Genomic DNA, 21,102 nt, shown 5'->3' on the forward strand with positions numbered 1-21,102 from the left:
CTTATTCGCATTTATACTCAAAGATATCTCCCAGACTCTGTACAAAAATACTTCAAGGGCAGTACGTAAATCTCGCTTTCATCCTCTTGCCCTCTCCCGAAGTCGATCAATGCGTTGCTTCGACCGAACATTTCACTGCTATTCTGAAAACATCAAATCCCCGTCTCTCGAAAGATCTATCCATCAGACAGTTTCTAGCTGCATTCAGCATTTGTAGAGATGTAATCTGTTCTGTATACCCCAAACGTAGAGTCGAATTAGATAGACGCTTATTTGGCTCTAATCGCAGTCACTGTTCTATCAGTATCACAAAGCTTTCGCAACCAAAGCCACTGCAGTCCTTTCCCTTTTCCGGTCAGTGTATTAATTGGTTTACCCTGGACATGTAAATCCTCATCATGCTCACTCAAGCTGTCGCTTGCCACCAGTGAGGCACTAAGGGTCATCAGAGGGCCTTCTGTCCCTCCCGCCCTTTCAAGTCTAGTCCCTCCGTTGTCGCTCCTCTGCATCCTCTCCTTAATTTTGCCCCGCTCGATCGTCACAGAAGGAAGATGCAGGTACATAATAACATGCCCATCTGTAATAATTTTTAATGAAGGCGTTTGTTCAATCCCCAGTTGTGCTTTCCTTCATTTATGTAGTTTTTGCAGAGATGCCCATCCAAAGTCAGTCTGCCCCTGCCACCCGCTTCCCAGGACAGCTACACAGATAATTCACAGCTTGATGTCCAGCCGGGGCCCCGAGCGCCAAAGAACTTTAATTCATGCATGTCAATAAACCTTTTTAAACGCTGTCTTTCTCCGACTAAGTCTCTCCAGATTGAAATGAGGCCTCGGCGTAAATTCAAACTGGAAGACTCTATGGCCTCACCTGCATCATCCAATTGGCGCTTCTCGCCCATCGGCATCGACCCACTAACACCATAATAGTACATCTTTTTGTATTATTAGGGATAATTAGGTTTTAGTGTAATTAGACGTTGGCATAGTGTGGGTGGTAGTTGTTCTTTCTGTATACTTTCTGTAAAAATATTCAATAAAAAGAGAGCAAGTTGGGTAGAGAATAAATTAGAAAATTCATGTGTTAGCCCTGCGACAGACTGGTGACTGTAGAGGAATATAATTATATTAATAGTTAAAAATTATGTTGTTTGGTTGGTTCGCACTAAGATATGTTTTAACCTAAAAGAAATGTATTGTGTCAAATAGACTGGGTTAATCTGACCTAGAAGTCAGGAAGGAATTCAGATTTGGAGAGATGTTTAATAACAATCACTAAAGAAAGGAAATACTTTTTATGGAGTTGTTTTTGCGGAAGAAATCTGGCACCATTAAAGATCAATTTGACTCAACCTCCTTTCCTTTCCTTGTGTCAGAAGCACAAAGTTGGACCAAAATGTGAGTGGAAAAAAAATTCTGTTTGGACAGATAAGGAATATACAATTTGACTAATAGAAACTTTGAAATGGAGCAGATGTGAGGTCAGGACTCTAATTATTCCAGGAGGTCAACTCCTAATTCTCTTTTGAGTTCTCCTATGGTTTTATTTTCACCAAGATCCTTAAAAAATCATTAATTTGAGTACCTGAGTATATTTGAGATATATGAGATTTTATAATAGTTTTCATAGATCTTGGATATCTCACTACAATTACCATTTGAAGAGAGTCTATTTATATAATTTTTATTTTGGCTTAGTTTTTTCTAGTTTAAAAACGTAACTGGAATTCTGCTGACCCTCCTCAAACCATTTTGCTCTAGATCACACAAACACACGTTTAGCTTTATGTATAACTGATCTGGTTTTAGTTGTAATAATAGGAGTTCTGTTTGCTGTGGTTCAAATAGATTTTCTGGAAAAATGGATGATAGAGCAGTAAGGTTAGTTATTAAAGTATTTTTTGCTTTTCTTTCCCTTTTCTGTTTACAACCAAATTCTATAACCTTAACACAAATTCTTAGCACTTAAAAGTTCCCATTGTTTTTGATAATTTCCCTTCCTCTGCAGCAGTCCTAAAGTATTCTACATTTTTATTTCTTATTACTTCCCTTAGAGCTTCATTTTGTAAGAGACAGCTATTAAGTGTCTGATTGACTGGATATCTCTGAATTGGTTTGTTTGGCATTTGAAGTTAATGCAATTGCTTTGTGGTCTGTTAAGATTGTCTGCATAATTTCCGTTTTACAGTTCAGTTGAGTAAGGGATTCTGAAATTAACCAAAAATCTATTCAAGAATGTAATGAACCAGCTCTGTTTGTCCATGTAAAGTTTCTTCTACCTGGATTATTAGGTAGATATATCTCCAAATATCAATAATGCCTCTTTCATTTATGAAATCAAATAAAAACAAGTTACCAGGAATTCTTTATTATTATTATTTTAACATGAAAGAACCTTTCAACATTACTTTGAATCAAATTATTCAGTGTTTAAAATAACTCTTTGTTTTGTCTCATGCTTGAGTAACCACACATGCTTTCCAATTGAAAAAAAATGGTTATAATAACAGAAAACTATCAACTTACTGTATAACTATCAACAATAACCTTTCAATTAAATTTGTGCTTAAAAGTTAGATTTCCAGCTGAATGGAATAAGTCCTCCCATCACTGCAATTTCCAAAAGTTGTAATCATCATTAGTAGAACACGATTCCCGAACAACACAAAAATATTTATCAAAGTTCTTTGTATATAGAAAAACTGCTTTTTGTTTAGTAATGTCTCTTAAGCGTTGAGTGTTAACTGAAATAAATTTTATAGTAGAAATATTTAGTAGTAACAATAGAAGAAAGTCAGAACAGTGACTTAACTCCTCTAAAGTTGGATGAATCACATCAGAGCTATTCTCCCTTTAAAAAAATAAACATATCCGTTAGAATATTTCCTTGTTTTGAACAAATGCTCTCCCTCTGATGAAATATGCCATCTTTTTCTCCTCTTTGCCTTTATGGATGATGGATTACAGCTGAGGTCTTTTGTCGCGATCCTCCGCTGTCAGGTCTTCCATGAAGCTCAGTGTCCTCTGAGTCAGGTAGTCCTCCTTTTTGGACATTTTACACAGCATCCCGGTAATGCCTCATAGCGAGGGCTAAACCCCCCCTCTGTTGGGGTTGAGCCCTGGTCATATTTGATCTTCCGAGCCTGTGCACTGAATCGATTACTTCCGAGAATTTTTCTTTGTGGTTTGGAAGTGATCTGGCAGATGTCAATCACTTTCATCCTCAGTACTTCTCCTTCAGCTTTCTGCAAACCCTTCAAACGTAAGTTCCAACGGCTTTTATATTGCACCAGCTCGACAACTTGATTCTCCAGAATTTTGATCTTTTGTTCAGCCGTATCAACTCTCTTTACTGTAGTCTTCACTGTTTCTTTGATGTTTTGCAAGTCAGCAGAGGGAAATTGAACTGACCTCTTCAGATCACCCGTACATTTTTCAAGGGAAGATCCTTGCTTACTATAATAGCCAGCTTTATCTCCTATACGATGTTGTCTGCCATTTCTTGCTCCATTTTACCTTTTTTGATGTTAGTGGATTCCGTAGACGTAAGATGGGGAGGATTATCACTCTTCTGACATGCACAAATAAAAGTTTGTTTTACTAATAACCTTTTCACTTCATGATACAAAAATGAGTGATTGTAGTAAAAAAATAGTTTTAAACAAAACCTTTTTGGTATGTTTTTTAAAAAATCATTACAATTCCAAAGATTTTGACCACAATTTTATTTTTTTTATTGAGATGAGTTCAGTTGAGTTTAGTCTGATTGAATAAATGTGAAACAAAATTACCTGCATATAAATCTTCTAAATTTTCAATTTCACAAACCATTAAGTCCAAAACTTCTTTTGGACACTAATTTGGGGCTTTTATACTTATTTCTAAAAAAAAAAAGACGTTAATTGATTTTTTTTTCAATGATCCGTGATCAGACTTATTAATTAATGAGTACATACAACAGATTGCTCACAAAATTTTTTAAACAAAAACAATTAGGAGCTCGAGGTAAAGTGAAATGCAAAATTAATTATCGAAAATAATCATGAAATTAACAAATATTAAAAAACTTGAATTAATATATTTATTAATAAATATGAATTAACAAGCAAATTCTGTTTAATTTGTTTAAAAAAAAGGTTCTCTGGTTCTTTTCCACATGTCCTGCTGAAATACATAAATTAATTTGGATGTTTTAGTATTGCTATAACTTGATGTCGTCTTTTTAATTAGACCAGCTCATATTTTTATCTTTTCACAGCTCCCTGGTAACAAAACAAAGGAGCAATGAATCCGTGTGCTGTGTAAACATAATCAAGCTGGAGATATAAATGCAACATGAGTCAATGATTGGCAATCAGCCTGTAGCTAAATTGCCTTAGGTTAATTGCTGCTGTAGTGCTTTGTTGGTGATGCAGGTTTATGCCAACTGATTGAAGGAATCAGTGGTGTTTGTAAACCACGCAGACAAATCATCAGTTCTGGACACCAGTTGAGCTGCTTTCACTCCACAGCATCAGGCCTGCTTCTTACCTGAGGCAGAGCTTGCATCACTGTGTCCAACAAAGCTCTCATCCCTGTGGCCATCTTCAGCAGCTTCAGCACTAAAATATCACAACATGTCAGCATCTGGCAGTCACACTGCACATCACTATGTGTGCAGGGGTGTGTGCGTGTGTGTCTTTCTGTTACAGTAAATGAGTGTGTTACCTCTTGTTATCCTGAGAACCCTCATGATCCGAATGATTGTGGGATTGATGGGGAGGGAAGCACTCAGGTCTATTTCCTCCAGCGTGATTCCCATTATGGACAACAACACGATGGCTAAGTCCAGCTGGTTCCATCTAATCACAACAGTGCATTTAGTTTGACCATTAAAACATAAAACTCTACACCCTGAAAAGGATATCCTGGGATTTTTAAGTGAGGTTCTGTTTAAAGGTTAAAAGCACTTCAAATATTACCTGCAGTAGAAAATACTTGAGTCACAGAAGCTAAAGTTTTTTTGTTTTTTTTACCCCTCCAGGAGGTCTTTTGTGGGCTCTAGTGTCCCTTATATGACAGCAGGCTGACAGGAAACGGGGAAGAAGAGGGGGGAAGACATGCGGCAAATGTAGTCGGGTCCGGGAGTCGAACCCGCGACGGCCGCGTTGAGGACTCAAGGCCTCCAAATACGGGTCGCGCTAACCACTACGCCACCACAGCACGCCCCTACAGAAGCTAAAGTTAACGACTTGCCAAAGATAGGTTAGAACCAAAGCTGGAGATCAAAAGTTCATGACAGTTTACACAAATGCTTTTTAATGAATCTTTAAACCATTATCATGTTTGCAAATAACACTGGGGATTTGGCTGATGGACCGGCACACTTTTATTTTTATGTTAACTGACCAACCCATAAATGTCTAATTCTACCATGATTTAACCATGATTTTGTTTGGCCAAAACACAACTCTTGACCTTCCATCCTCGCCTTTGCATGCTTGTCTCCCCTCCCTATCCTTTTTCCAGTTGCCCAGTGTATCTAAAGTGTGTTGCAGTAATTATGCCAAGTAGAATGAGTTCCTTAGAGGATTCAGAATGGAAAGCCAAAAGAGAAAGGCTAATGAAGAAAGGCAAATGCTGTCAAATGTGCAAAACTTACACATGTTGCATGTATTAACTGTAACTTCGACCTCTGCAGCAACAAATGTTGAACAGCAAAAATAAAGTAGAGGAAGAAAAGACAGAAACAGGCTGATAGATGAAAGAGAGTTATAGACGACTTAGTAAGTAGCAACATAAGCAAAACATTACTAAAACAAATTGTGTGTTTTCTAACTTTGTGGTCATCCTTAGTTGAATTGACACAACATTACTTTGCTAATATGTATGGATATACAGTAATATCAAAAGTATTAGAATATGCATTCTGTTGAGGCTCATTTGTCAGGTTAAAGGTACATATTAAAAATAACAACTTGTAAGCAGGCCTTAAACATACTGTTTACTAAATCCACATTTCTGTATTATTTTTTATTGGTTTGATATAATTTCTAATCTAAGATCCCATGTTTCCATAATCTGTAGTAGAAAAATTATCATAGGTAAAGGTAATTTTATTTATATAGCACATTTTCAGCAACAAGCAATACAAAGTGCTTTACAGGAATTAAAAAGAAATACAAACAAAATAACAAACCAAAAGAAAGAGCAAAAGAAGAAAAAGCTAATAATGTTGATCCAAAGTAAATAAACTAGATGCTCCTATTCAGGGTTGGTAAAGAAGTATAAGTAAGTATCCTCTGGTCTAATTCCTTTTCTGGGTTGGGAGAATAAGAGTCTAAAAAGTAGTTGTTAAGGTAGTTTTTCTGGGTTCCAAGTTCTAATCCCTGTTCTGGGTTGTTAAATAAGTTCAAGTAAGAATCCTCTGGACTTCTGGGATGCTAGATAAGTATAAGTATTCTCTGGACTTTCTAAGTGTGCTCTAAATTTGTAAAAGTAATAAGTACTCCACAGTTTCTAAGTAAAACTAAATGTTTCTATTATTACAAGGGCATGAAAACATTCCATGTGCAATCAATGGATATGTTTTTTACTCATGGATTTATTGAAATAAATTTACTTTTTTAGAATATTTTAATTTATTGAATATGACTTAATGTAGTCTAGCCTGCTAAGTGAAAAAGTTTGGAAATGGTTGTGATGTTACTTAATCAAACATCTTCATGTAACCGAGACATAAACTGTGGCTCAAATTATGTGTCATGTACTAACAATACTTTACTATTAAAGTACACTTTAAACAAATATAGTTAGTGGCATCAGGAAATATAATGAACACAATATATGCCACTTGTTAAAGCTAAAACCAAAAATAGTACATTTCTTTTATCTTTGAAGGGAGTTTCTCTATATATGTGTATGAAAAAGGTATGAATATTTTAGTAGTGGCATTATTTTTATTTCATAAAGAATGCATACAAAACATCACACTTCTGTCTTTATATTTTTTGGTAAAGTTGTTTATCATCTTAATATCAATGTACATACACATATTTATGAGGATCTGTGAAGATCATGTCTGACCAATCACAAAGGGCCACCTGGAGAAAACAAGCGAGTTATCTACTGCAGGAAAGATGCTAACTGTTTACAGCCTTTCAGCAGAACCCCACATCAGTAATCCTAAACTATGTCTTTGTGAGTACCTCTCTTTGAAAAATCGTCGCAGGCCAAAAGCGATAAGCTTCAGAATTGCCTCAATAACAAACACCAGAGTGAAGACATAATTGCAGTACTTCAGGATCTCCTCCAAGTACTGCAGACACAGAAAAAGCAACACTGTAAAGAAGAAAGACCAATGTGGGTCTGCTGTACCTGTACTTCTAATTACTATGGTTCCAGGACAGATAGTGGTAGGAGTTGCCATGACTACCCGAGGTTGGTTGTAGTGCTCCATGCTCATAGTTAGGAGGTTTGTGAAGATGATGATGGTGATGAACAGATCCAGGTAATGGCTGGTGCACACTGTGTGTATGGATCGCCGCAGTGGGGAGTAGTCAGCATAATATGGCTTCTCCAGGGCTCCTGTGATGTGCATGCACACACACACGCCCCCGCGCCCACACACACACACGCACACACACACACACGCACACACACACACAGACATTAAAATGTTTCTGGAAGAAAAATATTATATGGGATATGAAGTCACTGATGAAACAGGTGCCAAGTGGCACTCCGCTGCCTGTGTGAGTGTGCCTACTAAAAGTGCCTCCTTAGGAATTTAATCCTATCCATCAAACACACACATTCTTTGTGGCACCTCAAGGTGTCTTTGGGCAGAAACCCCTTGCTATCTGCTGCCAGACAGTTCACTGACTGAAAGGAAGGCACTGCAGAGAAAGAGTGGACAGAGTGAGTCACCAATGTGGTAGTGAGGGGGAGAAATAAATAAATAAAAATAAGTGTGTGTCAGTTCTGAGTAGTAATGTAGTAATTAGTGTGTAGAGAAATAAAAAGATTTTGCACACAGAGCACTACATATCCATTCAATTAAGTTTTTAAGGTCAAATGTGTAGGAAATCATATCAGTGATGTCTCCTGAAAACAACAAGGCCATCACACCCTGTAAAAAGCATTACATCATATGGAAATATGATGTTTAAATGTTTAAATTTAAATGGCCTAGTCAAAAGTCTTGACCTAAATTCTACTTGTGAATCTGGGACAACAGTAGAAAAATAAAGTGCACAGATGCTGTCTATCCAATCTGACATACCTCATGCTGTTGGCAGAAGAAGAATGTGTAAACATTTAAGCCTTTAGATTTGTGAGCTGGTAGACATAACAGAGAAAGCTAAACACATACTTTTGAGATCTTTATTTTAAAAGATTTTAATAGCATGTATCACTAAGTTATACCTGACATTATATTTTTAATTCATATAAACCCACCACCCTAATGCTTTCTCACTTCTCCTCTTTTTCTCCAGCCGCTTCTGTCGTTTCTCCTCTCTCAGCCTGGCTTCCTCCTCCTCCTGCTGCTGCCGACACTTGTGAAAGTTTTCCACCACCACACCCACAAACATGTTGAGCACGAAAAAGCTCACAATGAGGAGGAACGAGATGAAGAATAGCAGCATCCAGGGGTTATTGTTTCTTTTTGGCTGCAAAAAGAAACACAGAGTAAGAGAAGAAAGGAGAGGAGTTCAATTGAACAGGAGGACAAACGAGTGAGTAAAGTGGGGAGAGGAGGAGAGAAGGAGATTGGGGAAGTGTAAACAAGACAATGTAAGCCCTGACTCAGCAGTGAAACTGCCAGCACTGTCACATGTATTTGTCTTTTCCTTTTCCCCCTCACACATCCTCAGATCTCTTCTGAAACATTTCTACTTCCTTTCAGTCAAACACTCAGATTCAAAGGAGTGAAAGACTAAAAAAAGATTAACTGTCAAAAATCTCTGAATACCTCTGTATCAGCCAGTGTTCTCCTCACCTGCTGGTCCACCCCAACAGCATCCAGGCCGTCATACATAATGCTCACCCAGCCGTCCTTACAAGACAGCACGAAGAGCGACATCAGTGCCTGGATGAGTGAGGTGAATAGAAATCAGTGCCATCAGTTTTACACTTGCATGTGTCAAAGCAAAGATGTGTGGAGGTATGACAAACCTGTCCAAGGTTGTCAAAGTTGTATTTCCGTCGTATCCAGTGATAACCCGCCTCCAGACACTCGGTTTTGTTGGTGATATTGCTGACATTTAGCCCATCACAGTAGAAGAATTTGCCTTTAAAAAGCTGCACCCACAAAGGTGAGAGTGCACAAAGAAACATGTACTGTAACTCTGATTCCAGGATCAGTTTGGTTGGGCTACAGCAAAATGCAAAGCAATGTCTCATAGATTCACATTTTGTTACAAAGGCTCTCTGCACATTCACTGCAGAATCTGCTCTTATTACAGAGTAAACTGTATTCCTAGAAATAAGACACTAAATGTCAGCATTAGCGTATCAAGAATTCATTTCACAGTAAACATTAAATGAGAATATTTGCATAATGTAAGGATCCTTAAAAATATAAACTAATGTATACTCCTTTGAACCTTTTCACATTTTGTCATATCACAATAACAACTTTCAGTGTATTTTAAATGAAAGCTTATGTCACAGACTAACTCAAATTAGCTTAGAGTAAGAAAAATGAAATGCGGTTTTTAAATTTTTTTACAAAGGAAAATCTGTAAAATCTGTACATTTTATTCAAACACTTTTCTACTATCAGATTAAATAAAATCTTGACTAAGTCCACCTGTCATGTTGGGGTTTACTTTTCTTGCCCACATGCAGAACACCACAGGGAAACGGATAATCAGTAAAAATGGTTTATTGAATAATCAGAAAATCAGCAGAGGTGCTTCTGCTCCAGGAAATACGGCTCTCCGGAAATGCGGCACACTATGGAGGCAACAGAGAGAAGGTGAGTTTGAGGGCGTCGGAAAAGGGAGTGAGGGAATGAGAAACGGACTGATCTTACTTGCAGAGTAGATGGTGAAAGTCCGGGAGGGTTTAACTGTTGGATCGAGGTCGTTTAGTCCAAAGGGTTTTCTCAATGGGTCCGGGCTTATCTGAGAACAAGCTGGGTCCAGAAGCTGGCGGTGGAAGGCGGACAGGCAGGCTCGAGACAGAGGAGTGTTCCGACTGACGAACGGCGTTTCCAAGGGAAGGTGCGGGGACTCGGGCAACCAGTGGGTAATCTCCACGGCGTCACGAGGGAATGGGTTCCGGAAAACTAGGGGGAAAAATTCCCTTAACAAAGGAACTCAGCGTCTCGAGGAGGACACCTGGAGGAGGAGAACAACGAGAGGAATTACTCGGGAAGTTACTCAAGTGAACAAAGAGCTTTCACTGGAGGGCTCTGACTACCATTGCTGGCAAACACTCAGGCATCGAAGAACCGGCAGTCAGCTCCTCTTGAGCTCCAGAGATGATGAGGAGATGCCGAACAGGTGTGTTGGAGGTCAGCACGCCCGCCAGGAAAAGCAGTCTGTGGCACCATCTGGTGGAAGGCTAGTGACTAGCCAAAAAAAGGACCCAGACACGAAAAACCCCAAAAAACCCCGGAATCCAACAGTACCCCCCCTCAACGGTCGCCACCTGGCGGCCAAGACGAACAAGAAGGGAGAGAACAACGGTAATCAGCAATAAGCGACGGGTCCAAAAGGAATGAACCGGGGACCCAGGAACGATCCTCCGGACCGTAGCCCTCCCAGTCAACGAGGTACTGCCAACCACGACCCCGCCGACGGGAGTCCACGATCCGGCGGACAGAATAGGCCGGATGGCCATCAACGTCTCGGGCGGGAGGAGGGGGCTCGGAAGGAGGGCACAGCTTGTTGGCCTGTACGGGCTTAATCTGTGAAACGTGAAAGGTTGGATGTATGCGCATGGTAGAAGGGAGGTGAAGACGAACCACAGACGGGCTGATTACCGATGTGATCTCAAATGGGCCGATAAACCTGGGAGATAGTTTTTTCGACATGGATTTCAGCGGTGTGTTACGTGAGGATAACCATACTCTCTGACCTGAAGTGTAGACGGGGGCCGGGATCCTTTTGCGATCCGCTTGGCGCTTGTTTTGCTCCGCTTTGTGGTTGAGGGCATGGACCGTACTTCTCCAAACCCTTCGGCAGTGACAGATGTGATGTTGCACAGAAGTCACAGAAATGTACTTTTCCTCAGAGGAGAGCATCGGTGGTTGGTATCCTAAGGAAACTTCAAACGGTGAAAAACCTGTGGCAGCGGAGGTGTGACTGTTATGAGCATACTCCACCCATGGAAGGAATTGACTCCAGTCAGACGGGTTAGTAGATGTGAAGCAGTGGAGGGTCGACTCTAATTCCTGGTTCATGCGCTCTGTCTGGCCATTAGTTTGAGGGTGAAAACCTGAAGTTAAAGAGACTTTAGCCTCAAGCGCAGAACAGAAACTCCTCCAGACCCGGGAGATGAACTGAGGCCCGCGGTCCGACAGGATCTCCTGCGGGGTTCCATGCAAACAGAAAACGTGTTTCACGAGCAACTGGGCGGTCTGAAATGCATTGGGTAACCTCCTGAGAGGAACTAAATGACAGGCTTTCGAAAAACGATCAATGATGGTGAGTATGGTTGTCATACCTTTGGAGGGAGGTAAGCCAGTGATGAAGTCTATGGATATATGGGACCAGGGACGGCTGGGAATATGTAGAGGTTGGAGGTAGCCCGAAGGAGGTCGATGGGACGGTTTGTTCCTTGAACAGATGGAGCAGGCCAGGATGTATTCTTTGACATCCTTGTGTATTGACGGCCACCAGAACCGGCGGTTAATAAGGGCAATGGTGTGGCTTATACCTGGGTGTGCTGAAAATTTGGAGGAGTGAATCCAATTAATAAACCGGGCTCTAATCGTGGAGGGAACGTAGATCCTGTTAGACGGACATGACTCTGGGGTAGGTTCAGATTGTTGGGCTTGTTTAATTAAATCCTCTATTTCCCAAGTCACTGCGGCTACAGTGCAACTGGGGGGAAGAATAGAGGCAGGAACCTTATCAGTGTCGTCTGGAGAGTGGACTCAGGACAAAGCGTCGGGTTTGATGTTGCGGGAACCGGGACGAAAGGAAATGGCTAGGTTGAATCTAGAGAAAAAAAGTGACCAGCGGGACTGATGTGGATTGAGCCTCTTAGCAGATAGGAGGTAGGACAAATTTTTATGATCAGTCCAAACTAGTACTGGGTGTTCCGCCCCCTCCAGCCAGTGCCGCCACTCCTCCAAGGCCAGCTTTATGGCCAACAATTCGCGGTCACCCACGTCATAGTTGCGCTCCGGGGGGGATAGTCTATGGGAGAAAAAAGCACACGGGTGAGTCTTGTTGTCAGAAGCAGAAATTTGAGAGAGCACTGCCCTGACCCCAGAATCAGAAGCATCAACCTCAACAATAAATTGCTTCGTGGGGTCTGGTTGGACTAGCACAGGTGCTCTGGAAAAAAGACTCTTGAGTTTCACAAATGCTTTATCTGCTTCTGGGGTCCAATTGAAGTGGATCTTGGAGGACGTTAGAGCTGTTAACGGTTGGGCAGTTTGACTGTAGTTGCGGATAAATCTGCGATAGAAGTTAGCGAAGCCTAGAAACCTCTGAAGTTGCTTCCGCGTCTCGGGAATGGGCCAGTCCAAAACCGCCTTGATCTTCTCCTCCGTGGGCCTTACCTGTCCGCCTTCTAGAACGAACCCCAGGAAGGAGACAGATGCTTTATGGAACTCCCACTTCTCCGCTTTAATAAAAAGTTTATTCTCCAGTAGACGTCGGAGGACGCGCCGGACATGTTGTCTGTGTTCTGCGAGGTTCTTGGAATAAATGAGAATGTCATCCAAGTACACAAAAATGAAAACATTCAGAAAATCTCTCAGAACGTCGTTGACGAGAGCTTGAAAAAATGCTGGGGCGTTCGATAAGCCAAAAGGCATGACTAGATATTCGAAGTGACCGAGGGGTGTCTTGAATGCCGTCTACCACTCATCCCCCTGACGAATACGGAGTAGGTGATAGGCATTTCTGAGATCTAATATAGAAAAAAATGGTAGCACCATGGACCGGTTCAAAGGCGGAGGACAACAGGGGCAGGGGATACTTGTTTTTTACAGTGATCTGGTTCAACCCACGATAATCAATGCAAGGGCGGAGAGAGCCGTCCTTCTTGCCCACAAAAAAGAACCCCCCCCTAATGGAGAGGAGGACGGGCGGATAACGCCGGCAGCTAATGAGTCTTTTATGTACTTCTCCATAGTTTCGCGTTCTGGTCGGGAAATGTTGTAAAGGTGGCTGGAAGGAAGAGGTGCACCAGGAAGGAGATCTATTGCGCAATCATAGGGTCTGTGAGGAGGAAGAGACAGAGCTTTGGCCTTGCTGAAAACTGGAGCTAAATCGTGATATTCAGGTGGAATTGTGGACAGATCGGGAGGATGCACTTGTTTCGGCTCAGCCGGTGACGGACCTGGTGGAACTGCAGAACAGAGGCAGGATGAGTGACAGAACGTGGACCACGATTCGACATGACGGTTAGCCCAGTTAATGTGAGGATTATGTCGTTGAAGCCAATTGAAGCCGAGGATTATAGGGGAGTTAGCTGAGGGAAAAACAAAGAAGGAAATAAATTCTCTATGGTTTCCGGAAATGACTAATTGTATAGGCTTGGTCTGATGGGTGATCTGAGGAAGGGCCTGGCCGTCGATAGCGGTGACTCGAAGAGGAGCGGTGAGGGGAATGGTTTCGATGGCCAACTGCTGAACTAAAGTGGTGAATTAGGTCCTGCTCACAACCTGAATCGACTAAATCGGACAACTGGAGAGATTGGTCCTCATGGATCAGGGTTGCCGGTAATAGCAAGCGAGGAGAGTCGTTATTCTGTTGATGGTCCGCCACCCTCCTCGCCCCTACTGGCGGACCTGAGGGTTTAACCGCTCAGGACAGTGAGCGATAAAATGACCGGGGAGCCCGCAATAAAGACATAGGCGAGAGGTCATTCTTTTATGTCGTTCCTGCGGGGTGAGGCGAGTTCGGCCGATTTGCATAGGCTCAGGTTCTGAAGAGCCGGGAGGAGCTGAATCGGATCTGAGAGGTAAGGAAGCGGCAGAAACTCTTACGGGAGTGTCTCTACAATTTCTCTCTTTAGCTCTGGATCGTATTCTTGAGTCTAAGCGAAATGTTAGACTTATTAGCTCTTCTAGGGTTGCTGGTTCGTCGAGCGTGGCTAATTCGTCTTTGATAGACTTATTCAAAGCGTGAAAATACGCGCTCTTTAAAGAGGCGGTATTCCAGCCAGAAGCTGCTGCTTTTATTCTGAACTTGATGGCGAAGTCGGCCACCGTTCGCTGTCCCTGTTTAATTCTCCATAAATCTCTGGAGTGAAAAGTTTTCTTATGATCGTGGCTGAACACCTGCTTAAACTCTCTTAAAAATTCCTCAAAGGTGCAACCATAATCGGTGAGCGAGGGAAACCTGGCCTCGGCCTAACTCAGCGCTTGGCCCGACAAGAGAGAAAGGACGTAGGCAATTTTGGCGCTATCATGGACAAACTTTGAGGACAGTGATTGAAAATTATGGAACATTGTAAAATAAAACCTTTGCATTTGTCCAAATCCCCAGAAAATCTTTCTGGCGTCGGTGGGTGGATCTCCGAAAACGTGGAACAGACTGGAGGATCTGGATCTGGAGCCGGGGTAGGTTCGGGAGCTGGAGACTGTGGAACAGAGTTTTGCAAAAAATTCATTAATTCGTTCAACCGTCGATTGGTCTCGATCTGGTATTAAGTTCCTGGAGGGCTGATTCATGGGATTGTAATAGTGCACGTTGCTCTGTAAGAGTTTTCCTAATGGCGTCTGCTGGGCTAGGATTTTGGCCTGAGTGTTCTGTCATGTTGGGGTCTACTTTTCTTGCCCACATGCAGAACACCACAGGGAAACGGATAATCAGTAAAAATGGTTTATTGAATAATCAGAAAATCAGCAGAGGTGCGTCTGCTCCAGGAAATACGGCTCTCAGGAAATGCGGCACACTATGGAGGCAACAGAGAGAAGGTGAGTTCGAGGGCGTCGGAAAAGGGAGTGAGGGAATGAGAAACGGACTGATCTTACTTGCAGAGTAGATGGTGAAAGTCCGGGAGGGTTTAACTGTTGGATCGAGGTCGTTTAGTCCAAAGGGTTTTCTCAATGGGTCCGGGATTATCTGAGAACCAGCTGGGTCCAGGAGCTGGCAGCAGAAGGCGGACAGGCAGGCTCTGGCGGGCTGGAGACAGAGGAGTGTTCCAACTGACGAACGGCGTTTCCAAGGGAAGGTGCGGGGACTCGGGCAACCAGTGGGTAATCTCCACGGCGTCATGAGGGAATGGGTTCCGGAAAACTAGGGGGAAAAATTCCCTTAATAAAGGAACACAGCGTCTCGAGGAGGACACCTGGAGGAGGAGAACAACGAGAGGAATTACTCGGGAGTTACGCAAGTGAACAAAGAGCTTTCGCTGGAGGGCTCTGACTACCATTGCTGGCAAACACTCAGGCATCGAAGAACCGGCAGTCAGCTCCTCTTGAGCTCCAGAGATGATGAGGAGATGCCGAACAGGTGTGTTGGAGGTCGGCACGCCCCGCCAGGAAAAGCAGACTGTGGCGCCATCTGGTGGAAGGCTAGTGACTAGCCGAAAAAAGGACCCAGACACAAAAAAAACCCCAAAACCCCAGAATCCAACACCACCTGTGTCCAATTTAATCATATGAATATCAGCCTCAAAGATTTATTATACAACACACATTAAGAAAAGGCAGATAGGTCAGGAATAAATCTGTGGAGCATTCAGCATCATTTCTTCTGAATATATACTACTCACAAAAAGCTAGAGGCTTTTAAACGGAGCCCCCAGGGAACATGGGGGATTTTTTTCTTCTTTTGCGTTCTCGCAATAGATTTTGCACTCTCTCACAATAATGTACTGATCAGTTCATGAGGCATAACTGAATACTGTAAGCCATTCTTATGGTGGCCATTGTACTTTCTTCAATTATATAGGGTTTTTGTAAGGTTTTCTCATGTATGTTAATATCTGAAGTTTTATATCTTTTTGTTTACGATAGAAACGCACTATGATATAAACGGAAACTTTTCGTAAGTAGGAAAGAAAGGAAAAAATATATCCAAACTATTTGGACTATTTGAGTTATTTTCACTGGGTAATAAGTCATCTGACAGTTTTGATTGTGTCATTTTTGTGTTGGTAGTCTGAATGTCATGTTATCTTTTTGCTCACATACAGAACACAATCAGGAGAACAGGAAATCAGATAAAGTCTATTTTGACAATGATGAAATGTGAAACTGTATGGTTCTTGTCGTCCTGGGTTCGATTCCTTGCCCGGAGTCTTTCTGCATGGAGTTTGCATGTTCTCCCTGTGAATGCGTGGGTTCTCTCCGGGTTCTCTGGCTTCCTCCCACAGTCCAAAAACATGACTGTAAGGTAAATTGGTCTTTCTAAATTCTCCCTAGTTGTGAGTATGTGTGTATGGTTGTTTGTCCTGTCTGTCTTTGTGTTGCCCTGCGGTAGACTGGCGACCTGTCCAAAGTGACCCCGCATCTCGCCTGGAACGTTAGCTGGAGATAGGCACCAGCACCTCCCGACCCCACTAGGGACAAGGGTGTAAGAAAATGGATTGATGGATGGATGGATGGTGATTCTTGTCCTGTGGATGGAAGTCGGGGTCGTTGGTACTCTGAAGACAATGGGAGTTGAGTTGAAGAAGTATCGGACAAATGAACTTCAGAGGAAAAATGGACTGATCTTACTCAGTGTGATGGTGCGTTTCCGCAAGGGGGGAATTACTGTGTTCTCTTTGATTGTGGTCTCTTTACAGGGGTCCTTGAGATGATCCAGGTTCCAGTGTGAGATCCAGACAGGGAGTTATTGGGAGGTAGATGGTAGAGGCTGTGGTGGAGGGCAGACAGGTGAGTTCTTGAGAGGAGAGGCGAGGAGCAATCCGACTGCCAGCCATGAAACCAGGAACTGTCAACGATTCTTCAGCAGAGGCGGAGAGGGACTCGGGCAACCAGTAGGAAAATTCACGGTGTCATGAGGGGAAACCAGAAAGTCAGGAACTCGGGCTGCACAGTGGGTAAAATCCAAGACACCACGATGAAACACCTGAGAGAGAGGCAACAGGAAAATATTACTAGAAATAATCTCAGAGAAAGTCAGAGAGTTGACTTAGAGGGGTGCAGAGTACCATAACTAGCAAACAGTCAGGCATCGAAGTGCTGGCAGCCCGCTCCTCATATATACTTAGATGATGATGTCATAGATCACAGGTGCGCTGACTCCAGTCAGCAGACACGCCCTCCAGGTAGTGCAGCCTCTAGGCACCATCTGGTGGATGACGAGGGAAGCAGCAAACAAACAGAAAATCCCCACAAAGAGCAAAAATCCCAGTTCCCAACACTGAATGGTTAATAAAGGGCCATTTTCATGTGCAGTTCCATTTCAACCTTGCGCAAACAGACATAAACATGCAGTGAATACATCAATTTTCAATCAGTTTTTTGTACCAGTTAATAATAAACTCTTTTCACCGAGGGTAAATGTGTATATATTTGAAATGTTAAATTGACATATATGACTGTATACAAAATAGACCAGCAAATATTACAGTAAGCATATTGCGAAGGAACGCAAAAGTTTTGCGAGGGAACGCAAAAGAAACCTTTTTCCCCATGTCCCCTAAAGGGCTCTGTACTTTTATCCAGAAACCAGGCTTCATGGTAAAATTTTAGGATGACCCTACATTGTCTTCAAACCTTTTCAGGCAACCTTGATGTGATGTTCTCTAAACTTGTGAATTAATTTGCCCAACTGTTGAATGTTTTAGTACTTTGTGCACAACTTCCTGTTCTCTAACAAGGAGCATCAGGACAAAATTCACAAGTGTATGATCCATGGCTTCACCAATAAATGACCCATCAGAACAGGTATTTAAACAGTCCTCACCATGTTGTTCTCATGTTCACATCAAGACAAGACTTAACACTTGAGCATTAGTACCTCGCCATGACAAGGCTTCAAGCAGGATGTTCTCAGACTGAAGTGGCCACTGAACTTAGAGTCAGCGTCATCAGCAGGTTGCAACAGAGAGTTTGGAAAAGTCAGAGAGGTATAGAAGTGGACGTCCTTTACCCTTATCCCACAATGATGCTGGTTTTATCATGAAGCAGATGATAAATGCCAATTAACTCCAGCCATATATAAAGTGAGACGCACCTAGGTGTCACATTAGATCATTTGAAACTGTTTACATCAGTAAACAGTTTCAAGGGTTACCTGCAAGGTTACCTTTGCAGGTAATCTTGCATGACCTGCAAGGTTACCTGACCTCACCACCAGACAGAGGCATCATTGTCTTCCATAGGCCAGGGAGCATTTACACTGGACCAGAGACCAGTGGTGCTCAGTGCTGTTCACTGAAAGTTGATTCATGCTGACCAGAAAGGATCACTGCCACTGATGTTCTAGACGTCAAGAACAGCACTATGCAAATTGTTGTCACCAGATCAGCCTTTGGTGTAATGTAGCCAGGTTTGTCTAATCAATACAGAACTGCCATTGCCTTTGTGAATGATACACTGACAAGCACATACAACCTGAATAATGTCATTAATTCAGTCCTTCTGCCCCAGAATCAACAACACAGGCCTAATTTCATCTACATGGACAACAATCCTGCATTTTATCAAGGTGGCATCATTAGGGAATGGCTACTGGAGACTAAGATACCTTAGTGGCCTGAACTCTCTCCAGACCTAAATCCTATAGAAAACCTCTGGAATTTGCTGCATCGCCGTGTGAGGCTTGTAACTCTGTACACCAGAATATTAGTGACCTTTGGGTTGCCCTTCAAGAAAAGTGGGATACCACATGTCTCAGCAGACAATATCAACTTGAACAGCATGAGACATTGTCAAGCTGTAATCGATGGGCACATGACACATTACTGAGACAATGACATTTTTTGTCTTAAAAGCTGTATTTTCACAATATATTATTGTGGTGGACGCATTAAACATTTCCATAAATTTCACCAAAAAGCCAAACATCTCAAAATCTTTGTGAGTAGTGTAAATTTTTAGCTAAAGTAAAATTCAACCTGAAGAGACTCACAAAGAAAGAGTTGCAGTTAGAAAGTTTTATTTGACATGAATGAATGTCACATTCATTCCCTAGTTGTGATGTTACATTTGGCGCTCTGTCTCAGGCAGAAGACATGGGAACTGTGAATGGCAGTAAACTTGGATGAGCTGATTAGAATGAGGATTAAAGACGACTTCCTGAGGCGACCTGGACACTGGTGGTGGAGGCCAAAGAGCAGATGAAATCCTGAAGGAGCCAAAAGAACAAAAGTGGAGAAGTGGCCGAGGTGGGTTGAAGCTCGGCTGGTGAGCAGATGGAGCCATGGATGGAGGGCCTTATAAACAGTGGCTTGCTCTATGATCATCTGTGATGAGGCACGGTTTAATCACTTAAGCTCCTCTTCCTGGTGTCTTGATATCATACCCACAACTTTCCTTAAAAAAGTTCTGTCTGTCATTCCATCTGATCTGATTCAAACAGTAAACTCATCTTTTTCATCAGGTGTTTTCCCCCAGGGTTTAAAAATAGCAGTTATCAAACCACTGATATAAAAGAACAATCTGGATAAATAACTACTGCAGAATTACCGGCTGATCTCCAACTTTCCATTCATCAGCAAAATTATTGACAAAACTGTTTTAATAGTAAAATACCTTCCATAACTGAACACATTGATGTCTTTCAGTCTGGTTTCTGTGATCACCAAATTACTGAGACTGACCTGGTCAAAGAGTTCAATGACATCCATGAATACAATCTGTGGAAAAAACACAGCCACACTGATGGCTGTCAGTGCAGCTTTTGGCACTGTTGAACATGACATGAACACTGTCATGTTCAAGAGACTGGAGAGTTGGACTCAGCTCTCCAGTTCAGTCCAACCCAACCTTCTAGTTGGGTTGGACTCTCTGATCCAGTACTCAACTGCTTTGAATCTTACATAAAGAACAAAGATTTCATTGTTTCAATGGATATGTTCTCATTGAAGCAAACAGAAATCTCATGTGGGGTACCCCAAGGTTCAATCCTAGGACCCTTCCTCTCAATCAATCAATCAAATTTTATTTATATAGCACCTTTAGGCAACAAGGCATTTCATAGTGCTTTACATAATAAAAACACGAAAATGCGAAGTCATAAAACACACAGTCAACAATTTAGGTATTATATTTTGTCAATTGACATCAACACACATCGGATTTTATTAATTATATTTAAAAAGCAACTCCAAACAGGTGGGTTTTTAGTCTAGATTTAAAGGCACTCAGTGTTTTGGTTGTTTTGCAATTTTCTGGACGTTTGTACCAGATTTGTGGTGCATAGAAGCTGATTGCTGCTTCTCCATGTTTGATTCTGGTTCTGGGGATGCAGAGCAGAACCAGAAGACCTGAGAGGTCTGGAGCAGGTCTTTAATGTATTGTGGTGCTAAGCCGTTAAGTGATTTATAAATTAACAACAGTATGTTGAAGCCTATTCTCTGAGCTACAGGTAGTGAGAGGTGATGCTCTATCTTTCTGGTTTTAGTGAGAGCATCAGCAGCAGCGTTCCAGGTCAGCTGCAGACCTGTGAAGACACTGTTACTTAATCGATATGACTACAGATAAACCCATGAATGAGTTTCTCTAGATCTTGCTGAGACATTAGTCCTCTAATCCTGGAAATGTCATTCAGGTGATATATTGTGGTGGGAAAATTGTTATAAGTTGACATCTGCTGATCATGTTATATTAAATGCTTGTGAACTCTCACCAAAAGAACCCATTTGGGCTACACACACAATACTGGAAGTTGTTTTCCTGCAGCTGCATGGGAGCCAGACTGTTTCCCATGTATTGGATTCCTTATCACTGGTATAAAACCTATGTATTGACTCTGTCTGGGGGAGCTTTTTCATTCGGAACTTCTGCATTATTGACTGTCTTACAAGCTCTCTG

General features: G+C 42.0%; 1 protein-coding gene across 2 annotated transcripts in view; it reads right to left on the reverse strand.

Annotated features, from left to right (window-relative positions):
- The window catches only part of LOC102224032 (voltage-dependent T-type calcium channel subunit alpha-1H-like), a 187,920-nt gene that overhangs the window by 23,055 nt on the left and 143,763 nt on the right, over nucleotides 1-21,102 (reverse strand). For both annotated transcript variants that reach the window (XM_023333476.1, XM_023333475.1), the window contains exons 23-29: nucleotides 9,156-9,281; nucleotides 8,980-9,069; nucleotides 8,458-8,650; nucleotides 7,414-7,565; nucleotides 7,187-7,296; nucleotides 4,707-4,840; nucleotides 4,530-4,600 (exon numbers count right to left, since the gene is read on the reverse strand). In XM_023333476.1, the coding sequence (XP_023189244.1) occupies nucleotides 4,530-4,600; nucleotides 4,707-4,840; nucleotides 7,187-7,296; nucleotides 7,414-7,565; nucleotides 8,458-8,650; nucleotides 8,980-9,069; nucleotides 9,156-9,281 (876 nt within the window). The remainder of the gene's footprint in view (nucleotides 1-4,529; nucleotides 4,601-4,706; nucleotides 4,841-7,186; nucleotides 7,297-7,413; nucleotides 7,566-8,457; nucleotides 8,651-8,979; nucleotides 9,070-9,155; nucleotides 9,282-21,102) is intronic.

The sequence above is a fragment of the Xiphophorus maculatus genome, chromosome 5 (assembly GCF_002775205.1).
Source record: "Xiphophorus maculatus strain JP 163 A chromosome 5, X_maculatus-5.0-male, whole genome shotgun sequence".
Taxonomy (NCBI): Eukaryota; Metazoa; Chordata; class Actinopteri; order Cyprinodontiformes; family Poeciliidae; genus Xiphophorus; species Xiphophorus maculatus.